Source organism: Artemia franciscana, chromosome 19 (assembly GCF_032884065.1).
Source record: "Artemia franciscana chromosome 19, ASM3288406v1, whole genome shotgun sequence".
Classification (NCBI taxonomy): Eukaryota; Metazoa; Arthropoda; class Branchiopoda; order Anostraca; family Artemiidae; genus Artemia; species Artemia franciscana.
In genome coordinates this window covers 7,214,253-7,237,038 of record NC_088881.1, presented here as the reverse complement: position 1 = coordinate 7,237,038, position 22,786 = coordinate 7,214,253, and the positions used below count along the sequence as shown (strand labels likewise).

At 36.4% G+C, this 22,786-nt stretch overlaps 2 protein-coding genes across 2 annotated transcripts in view; one reads left to right on the top strand and one right to left on the bottom strand.

Annotated features, from left to right (window-relative positions):
- The window catches only part of LOC136039236 (autophagy-related protein 9A-like), a 60,911-nt gene extending 52,870 nt beyond the window's left edge, over positions 1 to 8,041 (top strand). The window contains exons 12-14 of the mRNA XM_065722788.1: positions 2,875 to 3,068; positions 5,429 to 5,546; positions 7,808 to 8,041. Coding sequence (XP_065578860.1) covers positions 2,875 to 3,068; positions 5,429 to 5,546; positions 7,808 to 7,903 — 408 coding nt within the window. The 3' untranslated portion in view covers positions 7,904 to 8,041. The remainder of the gene's footprint in view (positions 1 to 2,874; positions 3,069 to 5,428; positions 5,547 to 7,807) is intronic.
- A 1,206-nt stretch (positions 8,042 to 9,247) lies between these two features.
- The window catches only part of LOC136039238 (transmembrane protein 201 homolog), a 32,732-nt gene continuing 19,193 nt past the window's right edge, over positions 9,248 to 22,786 (bottom strand). The window contains exons 5-8 of the mRNA XM_065722790.1: positions 22,431 to 22,607; positions 18,374 to 18,468; positions 12,408 to 12,614; positions 9,248 to 11,308 (exon numbers count right to left, since the gene is read on the bottom strand). Of these exons, the coding sequence (XP_065578862.1) occupies positions 10,657 to 11,308; positions 12,408 to 12,614; positions 18,374 to 18,468; positions 22,431 to 22,607 (1,131 nt within the window). The 3' untranslated portion in view covers positions 9,248 to 10,656. The remainder of the gene's footprint in view (positions 11,309 to 12,407; positions 12,615 to 18,373; positions 18,469 to 22,430; positions 22,608 to 22,786) is intronic.

Here is a 22,786-nt window from a genome sequence, read left to right as displayed (position 1 = left end):
GTTTAGTTTACCCCTTGTTAATTTAAAGTTGTTAATTGTTTTATATTTGGCCCTAACTTGAGTATGCTTGGCCTATTCACAATCCGTGTCAACTATTGAAGGACTCTGTAGAAAGAGTCCTTCAAAAGGGACCCTTTCTTCATCACCTGTGAGGATTAAATAGCTTCAAGTCAATTATTCAGGAGCCAAATCGACGTATTTCGTAAAAATAAGGATTGATACTAAAAATAGAACGACTATTTTGTTTACAATTTGCTCTTTTGAAAAAGGTCCATGGATTCAAATAAGCTACTAAAAAGGTGCGGCTTTCAGTAGTGAAAGTAGATAGGGGTTGGTGGCTAGTGAGATTGTACTGATAGTGTTCAGAAATGCTGAGAGGCTTTTGAATAGGCGTTTGGATTGGTGCCACCAATGGCAAATTCTGAACTGAAGACTTGACCTGTATTATCTCATAACGTAAACATAGAGCGGTAGAAAATTAGAGCTTATTTTTCCCTTGCTCATATGCTACTACCACTACTACTAATAACTCACCACAGCACCAAGCCGCCTGAGGCCAACACAGCTACGCACGCTTCTCCTCCAATCCAATCTATTCAAGGCCTCCCTCTTTACACCCTCCCAGGAAGTTCCCATTTCCTTTAAATCTTTATTTATGACATCCTCCCACCCCAGACGAGGACGACCTGCTTTCCGTTTAGCCCCAGACGGATGGCCAAAAAGGACAATCCTTGGCAATCTGTCATCCTTCATCCGCAGAACCTGGCCTAGCCATCTCAACCTTTCTTTCATTATAGCCGTAGAAAGTGGGATTGAACCACATTTTTCGTACAACCTACTTGCTCATATGCTTTCTTATTATTGTCCCGAAATACTTCAATAGTTCATACAGATTCTTCGCAATCAATTTCTTTTGTTTTTTATGCAGTGAATTTCTAGTAGCTAACGTTCCTGTTAGCTCCATAGCTTACTTTACCTTGACGAAGCCAAAAAAACTCGACGGAGGCTCCATGACGTACCAAGACGGAGCCACCAATCATTCTTCTTGTTATTTTACATGCAAGAGAATGCGCAAAAGAATGCGCCATCCTTTGGGAGAAGATTGATTTTATATAAGAGTTTATTGTAGGAATTGCAGAAATATTAATCTGAAAAGATTATTTCAGCGTTTGGAAACTTTTAGACACTTTAAACTTTAAAAAAATATTTTTTACATATATATTATATTTAATCAAAATTCATTTATACAATTTCTCCCAAGCTTGTATTCATATTTTATTCTCGATTTGTCTTGACGGATCCTTCTCTACTTCTATATACTTCTCTTCGATGTTTTTTAGATTTTATGACGCGTGACTTCTTAATTGGGTATCTGAAGCCCTCAGCTTTTTTCAACCATTCTTCTGTTTGGCAAATCCTCAGCGTCACTTCTGGAGATTTGATTGATAATGCTGAAATCAGTCTACTTTCTTCCCAAAATATAACGTGACCCGCCAGACTTACAAAATAATCCGCCTGACTTAGTTTGACCGTATCTGTTACGGTTTAAATAATGTCCTCACTAAACAGATTTTATTACAGAATTTGTACAAATTCTTATCTGAAAAAAGTCATTTTTGTGCTGAAAAACTGCTAAATTACCATAAGTAAAAATACGCCTTTGGGCTTGGAAACGATTGTATTTATCTTTAATATGAAAGTTGAGTATTTTTTATTTAATTGAAACCTGTTTATAAAGTTTCCATTAAGCTATATAATCATTTGCATTTCTCAATGCTTCTCTAAGGATCTGAGAAATTACCGCTAAATTGGGCTTCTAAATTGAGCTTTCAGGATTTGCAGTGGCTGTAAGAAGTAATGCCAAAATCAGACTACATTATCGCCAAAATATAACATGGGCACAGTGGTAAAAAAGAAAAAAGAAAAAAAAGACATCGCCTGACTCAGTGCTGCTTGAAGGCCAACAATGTCCTCACTAAACGTGGCTCATCACTGTTATGGCAGAGCTATTTCTACCGACCTGGGCGTTAAAATCTCCCAATTAAAACAGTATTTTTCTGCCTGGGACCCTGTCTATTTGTTCTTGTAGCTATAATTAAAATGCACCTGAGTCACTACTATCTCTGTCAGTCGGTTCTTCAAGAGCATGTAGTACTATGATTGATACCCTGCACTTTTTAGTCATAAAACGAGTGATTAGCATACCATTGTTAACATTTTCACAAACTAAACAGGACTTACCAACTTTTTTATTCATCATGAGCCCTACTCCCTGTCTATGCACCCCACCCTCCCTCCCTGAATAAATCATTTCTATGTCACCTAATCTAATGTTTCCTACTTCTGGGTTGTGAGTTCCTGAAACCCCTGATAAGTCCAATACGAATATAGGACAAATATGACTAAAAATCCCACTTAATATATACAAGAGCAAGTTAGCATGATACTCAGCTGTCTGTCAAATCATGATGTCCGTGACAGCAGAAGAGCTTGCGTCCTGACACACGTATGCCCACTTAATATATACAAGAGCAAGTTAGCATGAATGACACTCAGCTGTCTGTCAAATCATGGTGCCCGTGACAGCAGAAGAGCTTGCGTTCTGACACACGTATGCCCACTTAATATATACAAGAGCAAGTTAGCATGAATGACACTCAGCTGTCTATCAAATCATGGTGCCCGTGACAGCAGAAGAGCTTGCGTTCTGACACACGTATGCCCACTTAATATATACAAGAGCAAGTTAGCATGAATGACACTCAACTGTAGAGCTTGCGTCCTGACTCACGTATGCTTGGTATTCGTAATTAGTGTTTTAGTGGTTTCGAATCTTATTTGAAATGTGACTTTTAACAGATCTCATCTTTTCAGCAACCAGCATGGGGGCGCAGTTTTCTTTTGTCAAACACACACAATATGTCTCTCGCCAATGGAAACCAGTCTTTCATGCAGTCCCCGTTCCTGCACATGGGCCGTCTATCTTACAGGACTGCACCTTTAAGTAATATGGCTCCTAGTCGCATGGGCAGTATACGTGGAGAGCCAGGATTGTCCACAGTAGATGAGTAAGAAGTTAAACAAGTATTCTTTATAATTTATTAATCTTAACTGCAGGATATTTCAAAAGTCATATTGATATTTTCTTCTAGGGATATCAACGCATGAAATGGACAGACAATATACTAAGTATGAGGAGGCTACCCCCCCCCCCACAATTAAAAGTCCTTTTCGCCACAGCTAAAATTTAGTTTTTTTTTTTTATAGCAATGCTTCACCAATTTGGGGCTAGTTGGCTATCGTCTAGTTTAAATTTAACGTGAAGTAGCGATTGGAGGGGGACAAGGGGGTTGTACCAATTCTCAAACAAGCAAAATAATGAACAGAAATATTAATAAAATAGCTTCATAGCACCAAAAGAAGGAGCTGCGTTAACTCTTACAGATGAACAGAAATTAAACTAATTACTAACGGAATATTACAGTAGCTCCTCCAGTGGTGTAATTTCGTCAAAATACAGGGGGGGGGAAAGTTGAAGCCAATTTTCCGAAATCACGTGGAAATGACAGTGAAGAATGTAAAATGAGCCATATAGCACCATAAAGGCAAAAACATATTGAAGAAAACTGACTTCTCTGTATGCTTGAATTATGCAGGCTTATCCTAGTTTTGACAAGATTTTCTGCAGAAACTAAATTTCAGCGGGTGGGCAAACCGGGGTCTGGGGATGGGGGAAAACCAGAGTCTGGAGGGGGCATTCGCTCCCCACCCCATAGCAAATTACGCCCCTGAGCCCCTCCCTATTTTCTTACGTGTAAGCCTTAACTATACTGTCGAATGTTATAATTCATTTCATAAAATTAGTAAAACATAATGAGCATGTTCAATATGGAAATATTCTGGCATAGTAATGTAACGGAGGTGCTCAGGGGACTTTATTACCTCCCACGTTTATTTGCCAGTAACATTAATGGAAATTGACGAAAGAAAGAGAAATAAAGTGAGACAGTTTTTATTTTCCTCTACTTTATCATAAAATATGATAGGTTTTTATCATATTTTTATCTCTGTTTTATATTATATATTTTTATTTAATATATTATCATATTTTCTATTATCATTATTATCGTTTTATATTATCATATTTTTATCATGATATATTACATCATGTTTTTATCATTTTATGATATGTTTTTATCATAAAATATTTCCTATTCCTGAAATCGATAGACATAAGAGGACATGGCAAAGAACAGAAATTTTCTTCCTGCACTGATGGTGATTTTAGAGGTGGTTGAAAATGTAAAGGGAGGGAAGGCCAGGATCCCGAACATCTAAAAGAGCTTTAAGCCCAAACCTTCTGCGCAATGCATCCCTCATCCCAGACAGAGTGGCTTGTTGTCAAGAGAACCTTACTCTTGCAGGAGAACCTTACTACGGTACTCTTCGCTTTTTGTATTGTCTCTGGTTTTTCTATTTGTCCTTTGGTGGGTGCTTAGTGCCAGGCTGGGCAAGTGAATGAGATCGAATTCACAATGTGAAACGTCTTAGGATTTGCTTTTGTTGGAGAGAGAGTTTTATGAAACATTTGAGGAGGGAAAGCGAACTTTATAGATAGTCTATCAGCCATTTATCCATTTAGCTATCCATCCATAAGCTATAAATGTTTGATGGAAACTATAGACATAGCTGATTTTCTGTTTTAATTGGTGATTCATAAGCTAAAACCCATATAACATAATTTGATCCTATAAATGTGTTAAATGTTATCATCCCATCTCTTGGGATTATATTAAAAATTGCAAGTGATCCTGGTTTTATAAGGGGTTGCAACTGCCTTTATTATCTCTTTTTTGAATTTTTATGGACTTCGGATGCTTCAGTTAATTTATGAATTCAGTCTATTTAAAAAGCTTAATTTTGTCCCTACATTTTATATTACATTTACTGAGATGTGTAAGGCTAGTCATTTGAGCTTTTTCTTGGGAAACAATTTGGAAAACAAAATGCTTAAATTTTTATTTAAAAAATTTTTACTTTTGAATCAAGGGAATTTTTAGGTTATCAGTCCAAGATATTTTAGAAACCCAGTTGCCGAAAACTAAGAAGGCTAGATTTAGTAAATATTCTTTGGGTAAAAGTACATATTGATCACACTTGTTTATGCTCAGATTAAATTGGCATGGAAACACAAATTGATAACTCCAAACTAGCAAAGGGAGGCGGAAAAGGGTTGACGATGGTAAGTATTCATATTAATGTAATTTAGGTCATAAGAAGTTTTATATTTAATGTTGCAGGATAATTAGCTATTTTTTGGAACAAAAGGACTTGGAATAGCTTAGAAATGTTGTATCCCTATCTTACTTTTGCCTATGCCAGGTCGACTTTGTTCAATTTTTTTTTAACTACATATTTTTTTTGGCAGAAACATAGGGGTGACCACGAGCCAAGATAGGGCAGAAAACGCAACCTCAAGAGAAATAATTAATTTAGTTGACATGGCAAGGTCGGCAATATTTATTCACGGTTCACGACAGGGACAGGTAAGTATCAACTATATTCATTTGCTGTCGTTTTTAAGTTGTGCTTCACCTGATGGGCGTTCAGAAGCCACATTGATTAAGCAGTGGCTTTAATTCACGGAAGTCTAGGGGAGGTATTCATTTGGTTTTTTCTCCTCTTTTCAGTGAAAATACCAAAATCAAGTGATTTTTAAATGAAAATTCCAAGATAAGCATTTTCAAAACCTAGGGGGGGGGGAATCTTTGAGGGGGTAAATGTCCTTCTCCAAATTAACGTCACGGCGATTGGCTTTTATATTTAGAAATTTCATTATCGAATTGCTTGATTGACACTTTTGTATTTAGTAAAAGGATGTTTTTTTTTCTATAAGATAAAAATAAACAGTATTTTGATCTCGGAATAGTGTATAAGCTTTTGAAAAGCTTGGAAAAATAGCCGCTTCCCAGATAATACTTTTTTGATATTTAATAAAATCGTGTAGTAAGCAAAAGAAAATCAATGGGAAAAGAGATTTTCTCCCATCTGTGGGGATAAAGCAGTAAAAACCAAAGATTCACTTACTTGAATTAAAGCTCTTGCTCAGCAAGGTCGTCAGCGTAGAGGGAACTAGTTGATAAAGTCGTCATTCTTCCCCAAGTAGCCCTAAACAACCACACCGCGTAAGAAATACTTTGAGCATCCGCTTTGATTCTTCCTAGGATAGCCCATAGTATGCACTATGATAGTACAATTTTCACCTGCTTACATATTTTACTACTTGGAAAGGTATAAAACAAGACCTTTTGTTTTGTTTACACTTTTTAAAAATAACAATAAAAGGAACTGTCGGTGATTAGCTAACTTTATGTTGATGAGCAATTTCCTTTGATTCTTTTTGTTAGTGAATTTCACCAGCAAGAATTGTAATGAAAATTTCGTGCTTATTTGTCAATATGGATATTATTTAGCTATTGGAACACAGAAACACACCATACGCGTAAAGTTAGTGGTCTTTATTTTTTTTTTAAATCGGGTCTTTTTTTTAAATGACGCCATTTTTCTTTAAAAATGGCGTCTTAAAAAAAATGGGATGTAAACGTCCTAAAGTCTTTCCAGCCTTCTAAACCAAGTCAGCTTTAAGAGATATTTTGAGTACCCGCTTGGATTCTTCTAAGTAGAGCCGCCTATAGTGTCCCCTGTAATTGCATAATTTTCACCTACAACGCTTTACAAATTAAACTTAATTTAATTTACAATGCTGAACAAATAGTTTTGCAACTATTCCATAGTTGCAAAAAAGCAACTATTCTATTTATTGGAAAGCTATGTGTACTGAAAGCTGTTTCTCTACATATAGTTAGAGCCTTTGCCTAAAGATTCCTTTTTGATTACACTAGAAATTTTTCTCTGGGGTTAATAGGGGCTCATTAATCTGTGCTACGATATTGTTTATATTTACTAGATGGTTGTTGATAATTACACTTGTTGATAGATACTCTATTATCTATCCATCCTAGTTTTTTACTGTTTTAAAAAGAAGAGTTGAGAGAAAAAGTCAAACTTTAGCGTAAAGAGCGGGGCGTTGAGGAGGAAGCATCCCCTTTCATATGCGAAGTAATTTCTGTTCGTTTTAAGTTTTAATGTCACTCCTTACTTTCAGTTAAAAAAAACTTTTTTTTTTTTTTTTTTATAAAACTAAGGGATGATCGAGATTTTTGGGTTGGCTTATGACGGACCGAACAGTCCGTCATTTTTGAGTTGAACAGTAATTTTAACAGTTTAGAATTTTCGTCAGTAATATGAGAATTTACTTAAAGTTAATATAATTCTATCTTAAATATTTATAAGCCTATTCAAATAACTTTTAACATTAAAAAAATGTATAAAAAAGAATAGCTTTTTAACTATTTGTAAATTGTATGGGTGATAATCGTAAGTTTATAAAATATTTATGGATTTAGTAGGATAATATACACCTGGCAAATTTTCATTTTTTATCCGTTTCTATACAGACGAATCTCCTGAAAATTGTTCCATCGTGGAAGGGGATCCATTAGTTAAATATATACCATTAATCATCTAAGGATGCTGGGTGAGGTGTTTGTGTCTATTTCCACGATGTATTTTTTGTGTACTACCTTCTGAGAATAACCATAATGGAGGTGGGATAGTTTCATTTTAGTAAAGGAATATGATGGTCTGGTGAAGCAATAACACTGGAATTACAGAGTGTGCTGTATACATACCTTTGTCTTTCAAGGGCAGATATATACATTTCTGCTTACATTATATATGTTTTTAGGCAAGGAGAGAGGGTTTTAGCATAAGAGCTAGTGCAGAAGGGGAATGTGAAGATCATGAGATGTCGCCCTTGTTGCGGTTGGTGAATTCTACTTGAATTTTCTTTTCTTATTTCTACTGAGATTGAGCTATAATTTAGTGTTTTATTTTATATGGGATTGTTTAATTTCTTGAACTTTTATTCTTGATGATTTGATTTTCATTCAGAGTAATAATAACTAATTTTCATACAAAATTTGTTTTTGTTTTAGTGTTGGTATAGGGTACCTAATTCTAAGCCACTTCTGCTTATTCCCATGCCATAATTTTTCTAATCAAGAAGAGATGCTGATGGATAGATATTTAGTGCAAAAAAAAGTCAAATGGCCATAATAAAAAACGAAGAAATTGAATAACCACCATTTTTAGCGCCCTGGACATTCTAAAACCAAATACAAAGAAAAAGTTTGATCTGTAATGCTTCACAATCTCCAATATGATCCATACTTGCTCTGAGGAATTTTTCCACTCGACTAATAGTATCAAAAATTCACTATTAAATCCAAGTTAACAGCCACTCTTCGTCATGCTTCCCACACCCAAAGATATCCCTGAAATATTACAATAATTCGTATCATCCACACATTGAAAATGAATATGGACCCTCCTTTTCCTAGCATCACCTTTCATATATTTTCTTTTTTCGTCAGGCAAAAAACAATCCAATAGTCCTTAGCATACAAAGCTTTTATCGTCAACATTATTACGAAGCTGGGGTCTTATAAGAACCCATTCTTTCTCTTGTTATTTCAGTTATTTTTATTGTAAGATGTATTCAAAATATTTTTTGAGTGTCTTGAAATTATATAAACTGTACAGTTGTAGAAAAAATTAGCCAGTCAACTTATTGAACCTAGTATACCAAGCTTCCGAGACGAATTGCTACTTCATCCGAGAGAGATAGTAAAACCAAGGTTAAACTGGTTGTGTTAGATTTTCAGAAGGATCACACCCAATCAAAAACGTAGTATACCCAGCGGGGTCCTGCCGGGAGACCAAGCGGTTTTTTGTTTCTCCTTTTTTCTTGTAAAGAGCGTATTATAAGTATAAGGATGAAACACTTATCTTTACCTCATCCGGGAGACGTAAAACATCGAGGTTAAATTGAACTTTAAATCAGAAAAATTTAATAAAAAAAACTTGGTCCATCTCATTGAAATGTTACAAAAAAAAATAAAATAAAAGTCAGACCATAGTAATATTTTACCAGGTTTCAATGCAATTTCTATGTACTTCTTGTAGCGTACAAAAGTGTGAATAAACTTCAAAGAGTAAATCGGAAGATATTTTCAGTTTGCACGATAACCCTGACACTGTCATCAACAGTTTTATCTCCTTATTTAGCTACCTTCTAGGTGGATTTTGTCAAAAATTCCGCTTTAAATGGTCTTCTGCAGAAAAATTCTTTCTTGGCCCATTTTATTTTTTAAAGACATTTAATTAAACACAATTTTTATACCAATAATATTATTTTTATACCACCCTGAAAAGGGCTTATGCCAGATCTGCCTCTCACTCGGATTATCTGTCTTGACTTTTCCTAGAATTAAACCATGGGTAGATGCCCTCAACTACTTAATTTTAATTGAAAAATAAACAGAATCGGTCTCTGTCCATACATCATTCCTAGGGTAGAACTAAGATAGGTAGTCATATAACTAAGGGATGAAACATCGGATTGATTTTGGGTTGACGCGCTTTAGCGATTTTGCTTTGTCTTTTTGGGTCATGGCGCATGTCTGAAGAAGACATCGGTGTATTCAAATACTCAAAGAAGGCTCCTTTCTTGGATGTATGAATTCTAAAAGGGTTAACAACCCATAATTTTTTTATCTATAAGGGACGGACGCACAATGACCCCTCTTTGCAGTTCTTTTCAAACCTCCCCCCTTCTGTGAAAATAGACGAGTTTATTTCGTCAACTGATAAAGTTTTGAGAAATGTTTCAGACAATCATGTAGTCTTTGAGCTGAATTATCGCAGATACTATTTATTCTGTAATAGCTACCCCACTGGATTTATGAACCAGATCATATCATTATAGAAAAAAGTCAATAGGAGACAATACTGAACTCGTTCTCCCCCTCCCCCCTTTCCGTTTCTTTCGGAAAGGAACGTTAATTTTTATTAAAATGTCCCCCAAGGTCACCCTGAAATTTTGTAGGACTACCATCCCCTCAAAAGCTTAACTTTTCCCCAGCAGTTTCTAGAAAAGGAGCCCATTTAGTGTATCTTTCCCGAAATAAAGTACAATTATCCAAAATCAACATTATTTGAAAATACCTGAACCATTTCGAAGATAAAGGTTAAGAAACGGTCAACTCTGACACCAAGATCCAGAAAAAATGAAGTTGGATCGGTTTAATTCTAAATAATTATTACCCATTTATTCCTCAAGACTGCTGAAGGAAACAAATTTATCTGAATAGAGATTAAATTCTTCTCAATATTAATCTGATACACGCCTGGCATCATACTAATAACTATAAGTAAGTATAAGGTACTAGACAAACTAAAAAAAAAAAAACTGAAGAAAAATCTTAATACTGAAAAAGCCGCTTTAATGACCCCGCTTCTCTCTTCTCACTGAGAATGAAGAGAAATCAACGTTTTCTAACTAATGATTTTAAATAACAAATACTTTCCCCTGGAAGGACTTAACAAAAAGCAGCTTTAAAATCACGACAATATTACAAAATTTCATTTTTGAGAAAAATACAGCTTTTGATTATCGCTAATAAGTCGCTCTTGCGAGCTTTGTCAAAATAGCCTAAATAAATTAAAATTTCTGGATTTACAGGTCAAATAATTTCACTTCAGAAATACCACATATGCACACACGCATACATTAATAGCTAGACTAAACCCTAAAATAAAGGGTAACCACGACCACGTATCTTTCATCTCTATTTGTGATACGCTACTAATCCTAGAAGTTCTTCCCAAGTCACGGTTTTCTGCTAACATTAAAGCACGTGAATTATCACAACCTAACCGACTTCTTGCACTTGTCTTACTATATCCTCGGAACACCTCGGTTAAATCACTAATGGAGGACCTTCTTGACGACGATGGACTTGGCGGTGTGTATTCCGGAATCAGGGTCCTTTCGTTGAAATCAGACTGTGACTCGAACCCGGAACTTTGACTCGATGACCGAGACACGGATTGAGATGCATTGTACTTATGAAAATCCTTAAAGTCTTGAAACTCATTTGAGCTGAACCAGAAATTGGCTTTTGTGGGTGGCTTGAATTTGGGCGGCATGACTACTGGCTTTGATGAAAAAATTGACCTGGAAACAACACTTTGGTTACCCAAAAAACTATTGGCTGGCTTTGGCACAAAATACTGGCTTCTTTTTGTTGGTGAACCAATTTTTAAACAGGATATACCAGTATCTATTGAACAATTGTCCAGATTATCAAAGAGCTTCACTGGCTTCGGGTATCCTTTACAGTCCCTAAAAATATCAAACGAATTAGATAGGACAGCATGAGGAAGGGGTGGGGGAATAAAAATATTTCCAACAAAATGGGTAAAAATACCTCAAATGGCAAGCATTTTTCACCAAGTCTAAGAAAATTTTGACAAGAAACTAGAGCCAATTTAGAAGAATTAAAACCAGCAAATTAAACATTTAAGTAGTTTTTGATCAATCAAATTCATCAAAAACTGAATTCCAATTATCAATCTAAATTCCAATCATCAAAACTGAGTGTTTTCCACCCGTCAACACGAACTGATTGAGTTAGCAAACAAAAACACATTAGGGTCAAGAAAAGCAATTGTTATTAATTTTAGCTGTCAAATAATGCTTCATAGTAATTGACTAGCCAGAGTCAGCTATGTCGGCTCAGATTTCTAGAGTCGATCAAATTCGCTTCGGCAGCAAGGAATTCACCTTGAGGTACTATATTATGCCAAAAACAAAATTACGTATCTGTAGTATTTCAGGAATGGCTTGAGGCATCAAGTTTAAAATATCAGCTTGAAAATGAGTTTTAGTCATTTTGAAGTTTTACTTATGAAAGAGTTCAGGGTCGGAAAAAATTCGATGGGGTGGGTCAATCCTAGTACCCCCCCCCCCCTTGAATTCAGCCCTATTTGTATCATCTGAAATTTTTACAAAAGATCTTTAATTACTGTTTCTGTTATTGAGCTTCATCAAAAGATGACTGCAACAACTGCTTCAAAATATCGATATCTCTATGCCGAATATAAAGTAAAAACGACTAAAATTTAAACCATGGATAAACTAAAAAATTGAGTTATCCCTCAGTCCTACAAAGAACCCTTTCAGGATTTATGTGGGAACTGCACCACATATATAGATACATATAATGATTATTTTATCCAGGATATTTTGAATTAAATTGAAATTAAATAAGAAGAATCTTAGTCGCATTTTATGGCATTGTCGTATAATCGGATTCCATTTAGAGGCGCTAGGTTCCTGCTAACATTCCGGATAGAGAAAGTCAACAACTTTCTAAGAGGTTAATCAATATTTATAACTTTCTTCTTTAATACTGTTTCAAAGCAAAAAGCAAACAACTTACTTTGGTACATTTGTAACAGGCCGCGTTCCAATTTGACTAGCGGACTCCGATGGAGATATGCTGATAGTAGAAGACGGCGAATCTTTTTGACTAAACGATGAATCGAAACCGTCAGATGCTGAGTGACGAATAAGTGAACTGTTGGCGGGATTTCTTCCAAGACTCTGATTGTCCTGGGTCTTGTCAATGTTCTTGTCCGCATTGTAACTACAGAAAAAGTTAAATTTAATATCATAAGCAAAATAAAAGTATTTAAGTTAAAAACAATAAAATATACGGCCATTGTTTGTCAGTTGAAAAGGCTTGTTTCATTCACTACTATTCAGTGACGTAACTAGCATGGGTGCCGCCCGCGGTGGACTCCAAAAATGCCGCACCTGAGTTTAATGAATAACTATCCCTCTTCCATGGCTTAAAACGGACAACTAGAAAAAATATCTGATGATTGAATACGACCATGATACAATTGAATGAAAATGGACTCCAGGTTCGTGACTCACTGTGTGGGACAGCGGCTTCGGAGGCATTTTCTCTATCGTCAATTTTGGTTGCTACTGGCGTCTTCTTCTCTTTTGAAAGTAATTTTTCAGTAGAGATTTTCGGCAGCATAGCTTGGTCAGGAGACCTGGAGCATTGCCGAGTCGCATATTCAGGTTTGGTACCAATAGTTGCCCCTTCTGAGTTAAGACGACACTCTACCACAACAGTTTTAACGGTTGATTCGATGTATTCACAAATCGAGACTCGATCTTCGGCAATCGTAATATACTTTAGAAGGGACTCATCGCTTGTTTTGTTCTCTTCTCTCTATGCCAATCCTCTGGGAAGAGCAGCCAGGGTTGGTCCGCACCCCCCTAATGACGCTACTACTATTAACTCATCAAAGGATGGAGCAGCGTACACTTTCTCCTCCGCCCTGCTCTGTCCAGAGAATCGCACTTCACACTCATGAAGTTCCCACACGCATTAGTACTTTTCTGATGTCCTATTCCCGTTCCATTCGAGAGTTATGCTTTTCATTAGCCCAAGCTAGATTGCTAAAAAATGAAATTTTTGTCCACCTTCCACGTTTCCACCTTTCACCACCTTCAACCTCTCTACGTCCCAAAAAACCACCTTCATAGAACCTTCCACGTTTAATGACTTAGTATAGACCAGATCAGCTTGAAGGAGAGCATACACGGTGAAGAAACGAAATTTCTCCCGTAAGATAAAACTAGGGAGGAGCGTCCAGGCGTGAAACCGAAATGTTTGGACTTCTATTAGTATACGTACAACTTGTCTTTCTCAATATTAATTATATTCTCATTTTATTTTAATTATTCGTGAGCTCTGAATTCCATTTCTGGAAAGTAGCGTAAAATCGTCAATAACAATTGTTAGGGTGACATATGTGTTAAGGGAAAAATTCACCATTTGGCGACCTGAAAGCCTCTGAAGGAAGAATCTGTGCTGGAGTTCACAACGGTACCGTGCATTCGGACTCACTGGTGGCTAAACGTAGCCTGGTCCTTTAGCTTTTAACAATGGGTGCTAGTGCTTCGAATCCTAGGTTTGGCGGCTGCTTGCCCTCGGGAGGCGGCGACAGGGCAGCTTCACCGTCGAATAAATCAAATATTCGATATGGTCGAATGTCAAAATCACTTATAGACGACTTGGGTTCCGGCCGGGGTGTTGTAAACACCCGAGAGCAGTAATTAGTAATAGTAGAGCAGTAATTTACACTGCGATCTGCTGAGTCTTTTTACAATAAAAATACGAAGTCTCGTATTTTTCCTTACAAATATAGTTACGTTAAATCATGTAGGCCTACAGAAAAACTCGAAGGAGAGGAGATTAACATCATTGATGCAATCAAAATGCGTTAAACTATGAAAATACTTTTTGAAAGAATATTGGAGGATGAAATGAAAAATATCATTGACAGTGCAAAAGAGTTTGCCAGAATGAGCAAAGTCAATCCAGAGGCAGATCTCGTCAGAAATCACCCTTGGCAACTAGGACCATTTTGTTTTGACAGCTGAAATCAGAGTCAAACTTGGACCTCAAGGTATCGGTTACAAATATAGTGTGTTAATCTTATTTGCCTTTTTTCCGCAAAGATGATCTAAAAAAAAACACGTTGGAGCATCTGAGGCACTAATTTATTCAAGTAATAAAATTTACTTGGCACGAACATTATTTCACACAAAAATAACTAACGTGTATAAAAACTCATAATTACTCTATCTAAAAATCGCAGTAGTTAATACAAGATATATGTAAAAAAAACGTTACTATTAGAAAAATCTCCGTTTTTCTTTTACTACTACCACAGCGAGAAGTAAGCCAAAGCTAGACTGAAAACAGAACGAGATGTTGAGTTAAATAACACTGACTTAAAAATTAGGTCTAACAACAATTGTTAGGACACATTTTGACCTAAAATACGGACAGAAGAAGATAAGTTCTTAAAACATGAATAAAAATGGAAAAGAAGACATCAAAGACCATGCCAAACGTCAGAATAAACGTTTATTAAAACACAATGGTTTTATACAACAATATTTACATTATTAGTAAATCGTTACTAGTATTTTTTTTAAGGCCTTAAATACAGTATTTATCTTATTATTATATCAATATATCCAATACAGCATTAAAGTTTTCTGAAACCACCTTATCTTCGGGTAGGAAAACGAGTTATCCCCCTTGCCCTAAAGCCTTTCAAATTATGACTATATGGATTTCAGAACGGAAGCCACCTTGTTACCCATACCCATTATATGGACGATATATGTTTTTCTATGAAAGAAAATAAGCAAGAACTAAGAGCTCATATGGCACTTTTGACGAGGCCAGAAGAGCTAAGAGCCAAGAGCTCATATGGTATGAGCTCTAACAAAATTCTAAGAATCAATAGATTGATTAAAAGGAAAATCAGAGGCTTAATGCCGGTCTGGATTTAAAATAAGAGCTCTGAGTCACGATGTCCTTCTAAATATCAAAATTCATTAAGATCCAATCACCCACTCGTAAGTTATGAATACCTCATTTTTTTTTTATTTTTCCTCTCCCTTTAGCCCCCCGGATGGTCGAATCTGCGAAAACGACTTTATCAAGTAAATTTGTGCAACTCCCTGACACGCCTACCAATTTTCATCGTCCTAGCACGTCCAGAAGCACCAAACTCGCCAAAGCACTGAACCCGAAGAGAACCCAAAGCTCTCCCAAAGAGAGCGAATCCAGTACGGTTACGTCAATCACGTATCTACGACATTTGCTTATTCTATCCACCAAGCTTCATCCCGATTCCTCCACTCTAAGTGTTTTCCAAGATTTCCGATTTCCCTCTCCAACTCCCTCCAATGTCAGCAGATCTGGTCGGGATTTGAAATAAGAGCTCTGAAACATGAGTTCCTTCTAAATATCTTAATTTCATTAGGGTCCGGTACTCGTTCTTAAGTTAAAAATACCTCAATTTACCTAATTTTTCCAAATTATCACCCTCAGCTCCTCCATAAAGAACGGATCCGTTCCAATTATGTCAATCACGTATCTAGAACTTGTGTTTATTCTTCCCATCAAGTTTCATCCCAATCTCTCCACTCTAAGCGTTTTCCAAGATTTCTGTTTCCCTCCTCCAACCCCCTATGTCGCAACACAAGAATATCAAATTTCATTAAGATCTGATCACCCGTTCGAGTTACAAATACCTCATTTTTTCGAATTACCACCCCCCAACTCTACCAAAGAGAGCGGATCCGGTCCGGTTATGTTAGTCACGTATCTTAGACTTAGACGTCCTGATCTCTCCGCTTTAAGTATTTTCTAAGATTTCCGGTTCCCCCTCCCCAACTTTCCCCCCAATGACGCTGGATCCGAATGATATTTAAAATAAGAGATCTGAGTTACGAGGTCCTTCTAAATATGAAGTTTCATAAAGATCCGATCATTCTTTCGTAAGTTAAAAATACGTCATTTTTTCTAATTTTCCAGAATTAACCCTCCCCCCAATTCCCCCAAATATAGCGGATCCGTTTCAATAATTTCAATCACGTATCCAAGACTTCTGTATTTTTCCCACCAAGTTTCATCCCGATCCTTCACTCTAAGCGGTTTCCATGATTTTTGGCCCCCCCCCCCAAACTCCCTCCAATGTCACCAGATCCGATCAGGATTTAAAACAAGAGCTTTGAGACGCGATATCCTTCTAAATATCAAATTTCATTGAGATCCGATCACCCGTTCGTAAGTTAAAAATACCTCATTTTTTCTAATTTTTCAGAATTACTCCCCCCCCCCCAACTACCCCGAAGAGAGCGGATCCGTTCCGGTTATGTTAATCATTTATCTAGGACTTGTGCTTATTTTTCTCACCAAGTTTCATCCCAATCCCTCCACTCTAAGTGTTTTCCAAGGTTTTAGGTTTCCCCCTACCAACCCCCCCCCCCTATGTCACCAGATCCGGTCGGGATTTAAAATAAGAGCTCTGAGACACAATATCCTTCCAAACATCAAATTTCATTAAGATCTGATCAACCGTTCATAAGTTAAAAATACTTCATTTTTTCTATTTTTTCCAAATTAACCGGCCCCACACTCCCCCCCCCCCTCCCCCAGATGGTCGAATCGGGAAAACGAATATTTCTAATTTAATCTGGCCCGGTCCCTGATACGCCTGCCAAATTTCATCGTCGTAGCATACCTGGAAGTGCCTAAAGTAGCAAAACCGGGACCGACAGACAGACCGACAGAAATTGCTATATGCTATATGTCAATTGGTTTTAACTACGGCTTTTTTTAATATTTTTTCGTTTAATCTCTTTGGCTAATCATATTAATTTCGTCAATTTGTTTTATTCTGAAATTAACCAAGTACAATTACCACTATACTACTACTACTAACAATTCATTACAGCACCAAGCCGTCCGAGGTCAACAAAGCTACGCACGCTCCTCCTCCATCCCAATCTATTCAAAGCCTCCATTTTCATAATCTCCCAGGAAGTTCCCATTTCCCTTGAATCTTTCCTTACGACATCCTCCAAACCTATTCGGGGACGACCTACTTTTCGTCTGGTCTTAAAAGGTTGGCCGACAAGGACTATCTTTGGCAATCAGTGATCCTTCATCCGCAAAACAGGTCCAAGCCATCTCAACTTTTCTCACATTATAGCCCTAGAAAGCGGAATTGACCCACATTTTTGTATATCTTACTGCTTGGGATTTCCTTTTAGTCAGTCGAGTACCCAAAGGTCAACAATCTCTTCTACAGAGAGAGAGACAGAGAAATTTACTAAGCAGAAAATCAATGGCATAAAATCCAAGTTACAAAAAATTATTCAATTACAAGTTACAAAACTGTCTCTAGAGACTTCGTTGGGGTCAATTTTACGTCTAATCTCTATATATTATTGTTATTGTTTATCATTATTTATTATTTTTTATTAATTACATCCCTAACCGTATTTATTTTAGAGAAGTAATTAACCGCTTAAATGGAAATAATGCAGGTTTTTTTTTGCCATCTACATTTAGTAACTGGAGAGGGATTACCCTTTCAAACTAAACAAAGTCCTTCAACTCTAAGTGCAAACTCAGATAATCCTCTAATATGTTTATTATCTTTGGGTACATTCAATCAATAATTCGGTCCTGTATATCGAAAAAAAAAGTAGCTCGCATCGACGGAGTAAAATGTGTTGGACATTCTGAGCTTGTCAAGTTGGATAATTATTGACCTGATTTCCGAACTGGAACATAATATTAGAACAAGATTTTAGATTACTATTCATAATTAGATGTATTAGCTTTACTTTACTGAAAACGCAACCAATCACCGGTACTATTCTAACTATTTTTATATGTATCTCCAACTGATATACCGCTTGGATTATGACTGAAAATACCCAAACTATCCATAGGCATTTTCTCCGAAAAAAAAAAAATTAACCCAAAAGAATAAATAACATAAAATGAAATACCTCCTTGTATTTGTAAGCTCCTTTTTAAGAACTATTCTTCGATTACAAGACGATGAATAGATACTGACCACAGCGAGAAGTAAGCCAAAGCCAGACTGAAAACAGAACGAGATGTTGAGACGAAACAACATTGACTTAAAAGTAGATAAAATAAATTATGTAAAAAATATAAGTAATTTTTAAAGAGGCAATTTTTCATATGTTTACAGTTGCAATTTTCTGACAAAGTTTCTAGCAATCGTCAGCGATTATTATAGGCCTTAGCGCTAGGGTTATATTATTTTGTATCAAAAATTTCACTGCATGCATCAGTGGCACATATCAGATACATCAGGCATTCTAGAGTGTTTGGATCACATGACAAATTACCTACCGCAGTCTATAAAACAGATAATAGTGGAAACTTTCACAATTAAAATGAGTTCAATAAGAATTAAAAACTAGTAGCACCATTGGCAATGCTCCGTTACCCAGCTAAACTGGAAAAATTTAAAACAAACTACTTCCAATTTATTAAAGTCTGAATCTCAATCAAAGATTTAATTGGATCCAACCTGAAATTTTCAGTGAAGAGGCAGATTCTTTAGTTTTAAAGTAGTTTTTATTAACTATCAAATAGACTGCGGAATGTGGCCCAACCTCAAAATATGCACATGAACATACCTATTGTGCCCACATAGACAAAGGCACTTACTTTACCTTTAGGCCTAAATCTATTGTTTTAATTCGGGTTCTTGAAATAAAAATTTTAACTTTCAGGGCATTGCTAGATGGCGTTGAGAGCATTGATTTTTTCTTTATAAAACGACCGAGTTTCCTCTCTTATCCTCTCGAAGCATCCCCCCCACACTATTATATCTTAGACATTCAAAAGGTAATAATATAAATAGAAGGTAAGGGATTATTTATTTCGAGGTCTCTAAGCTCCTATGACCTTTATTACCTAGTTTAAACCAGGTTTAAGAAGATTAAATCACTAAAACTAGGAATAAGCGAAAGTTAAGAGGCGAGGAAGGGAAAGGAGAAGATTGATCCAGTAGACTGCTTCACTTACCTACGGAGCATTATTAGTAAAGACGGTGGGTGTAGTGAGCATGTTAAAAATGGAATAAGCAAAGCTCAGGATTTTTTTTTTCCACAGTTGAAAAAAGTTTGGAAGAACAGGAAGATAAGTCTGAGAACCAAGAAAAGAATATTAGAAGCTACAGTGATGACAGGGGTCAAGTATGGATCTGAAGCATGGGCGCTCCGAAAGACGGTAAGTCAGCCAAGTGTAACTACAACTCGGCCAATCACAAATGACGATTGATTGGTTTCGGGAATTGGTTCACGACTAAAACTGGGACAGCATAAATGCTAATAGAATGGCCACGTGTTTTCAAGAAAAACATTTCGGCAAATGCCATTTCTATTTTCCAGAAAAGTTAACAAACGTTTTCAGCAGATCATCCATACGTCACAAAAGAAATCAAAAGCACTAAGCAGGAAATGAAACAACTTTTCAGAGTAAAAAAAACACAAAGAAGCGACAACTCTGAAGAATAAAATCAGAAGAATGACCCGCCAGACAGCAGCAAATCACTACCAAAAGGAGGTGTTTTCTTTACTGGATTCTAAGCCTGGACAGTAGTACAGAAGGATAAAGCAAATAATAAATCAAACGCAGAACAAATTGGATTTTGGCTATAATGAGCTGGGTAAAGAAACTGCGGATTGCCTAAACACTCAACTAGTAGCAATTGTTCAGTCACTTCCACTACTAAGCTCAGAGGATTTTCTTGCTCCATCGCCAGGTTTTATGCATAAACCAATCATCACGGAATCCCAAGTTCACCTCAAATTGAAGAAATTGAAGAGGACCAGTATTACAGCATTCGATATTCCTGTCGACCTCATTAAGGCTTTTCCGGAATTTTGAGTGTTTTGTTAACTTTAATATTCAATAAGATTACGAAATTAGGAAGGCACCCACAAAATTGGAAAAAAGGGTTTCACAACCCCTATTTCCAAAAAGGAAGCCGCCTGTGATTTAACTGTTGTGCGTCATATTACGATGACTCCTATTTTAGCTCGATATTTGATATTTTCATTACCGGTTGGCTAAAAAATTTTATTCTGGATAAAATTGACACTCAAAAATTTGGGAATGTTAACAAAAATTCGACAAGTCATTATTTAGCAAGATTACTTGATAAGATTTTTTAAGCCTCTAGATGAACCAGAGCGCATGGTCACCTAAAGAATTGTAATCACCTAAACTTAATTGCAATTCACCTAAAGAAAGAATTCGATGTGATCTGCCATAATACCCTTATCCGCAAGCTACTGATAACTTTTAATGTTGATGGATATTTGGTAAAAAATGATCGCTATTTTTCTTTCAGTAAGAAAAATTGTACAAATCAGCGTATTCTGACACCCAGCCAATCTACTGTGGAGTTCCCCAGGGAATAATTTTAGGCCCTCTACTTTTTTTGGTTAAGGCAAATGAGTTGACAAATGATGAGTCGAATCGTTTGTTCTTTGATGAAGTTCTTTGATGATTTAGCAGTGCTGGAGATAGGTGAAAAAGTGTGTCAAGCGAGACAAATAGAATCATGGCTGGTTTGAAAAACCAAGCGGAGGAGGACAAAATAGTCGTCAATCGCGAAGAAATCGCTCGTATTAACTTTTTTTTTCTGAGGGACAACTCGTCTCTTGTTTTACAGAATGTTTCAGGTTGCAGCATCACGGATATCATACTTCTAGGAATATTTCTCACAGATGACGTGAAGTGGGAAAAAGAGACACAGGAGATGATCAAACGAGCGAACCTGGGCATCCTATCTTTAAAACTCCTTGCTCGTCATGGTGTCCCACTCCCCGACCTATTGCGTATTTTATTTGCGTTTATCCGACCACTGGCAGAATATGCTTGTTCCGTTTGGAATTGCGGTCAGACTTTGGATCAAAAGAACCGCCGGGCAAGGATCCAATACCAAGCTTTTCTGGCAGTTTCTACATCTCGCTAAATCCCTTATTGCTCCTTTTTATCCCCTTACAACTCTTTCGACACGCCAAGATTAATGGTGTTTTAAGTTTGGTGTCGGTATTTTAACAAATACATGGTTTTGAGAAATCCCCTCCCTTGAGTACCTTTTTTCGGGTCAACGGCTCCCGCAACAAGTAGCTGAGCCTGTACCTAAAATTCGGACGGTAATAGTATGACATATGTGTTCCACAAATAGTTCCGTTCCCTCGTTCGTCAGGGTTTTTAATGCTACTCTCCCTGGTCAATGATCGGACATATACATTTGTTTCAGTTCATTATTCTTTTTATTCGTTGTTGATTTTAATGTATCTTTTTTTTATTTGAATTTTACTCTTTTTTTCAGAGAGTTAGAAATTTGAATATTTTTGGTTTAAATTTGACTCTTGTTAATGTTATTTCGAGTTTTATTATTTACTTAATATTTTGTTCAGGTACCTATAAATTTGTATGACGATGGCTATGGCTGTGATTATTCAATGTTTAGTGCCTTATCTTTTAATGCGATAAGAACCGCCACTGATTGGTTGCGTACAAATTTGTATGACAATGGCTATGGCTGTGATTATTATATATTTAGCGCCTTTCTTTCATTGTACCAAGAACTTTTCTTTCCTAAGGATTTAAGGGGTTAGTTTAACCCTGTTTATATTATTTCGGGTTTCATTATTTAGTTACTATTTTTTGTTCAGTGGCGTACAAATTTGTAAAATTTCTAAAGTAATAATAGTAAATTTACTATTTTTGAATGTTTAAAACACTAGCTTTTCTACAATACTTAGAACTGACTCTTTGCATCTAAGTTTTTGGTAGTAGTAGTAGTAGTAGCGAGACCTTCTTAAGCAGGAGGGCTTTAGCCCTCCAATCATCTCCCGGAATATGCCCCCGTGATGTAAGTCATCGGCCCAAAAACATACATTTCATGTCAGAAAATATCAGGTACGTGTCATAAACACCACCTGAAAACACACCACTGTCGCTAACCTTATTTGAAGAAAGAAAATCCAATTATTTTAAGAAGCAATTTACCTGTATGTAGTTCTCATAAACACAGCCATAGCGATATTCTGGCCTGTTGTGTAATTGAAGAATGACAGTTGTTACCCATAGAAGAAGCAGAAGAAAGTCAATTTTGTAGAGTTGATGTTTCCAACTTAGGAAACCAAACGAGCCCAGCATGAATGAAAAACCAAGAAAGGTGAGGTACTGGAAAAGATAGTGAATTTATGCATGATTTTATCTCCCATTTAAGAACACATATTAAATTTCAAATTGCAAATACATAAGGAAAATATACAAAGAAAATATAAGGTAAACAAAATCCACTGGTGGAGGGAGGGGGATTCAGGTTTGACCCCCTTCCCCAATTTTCATCCGACTCGTAA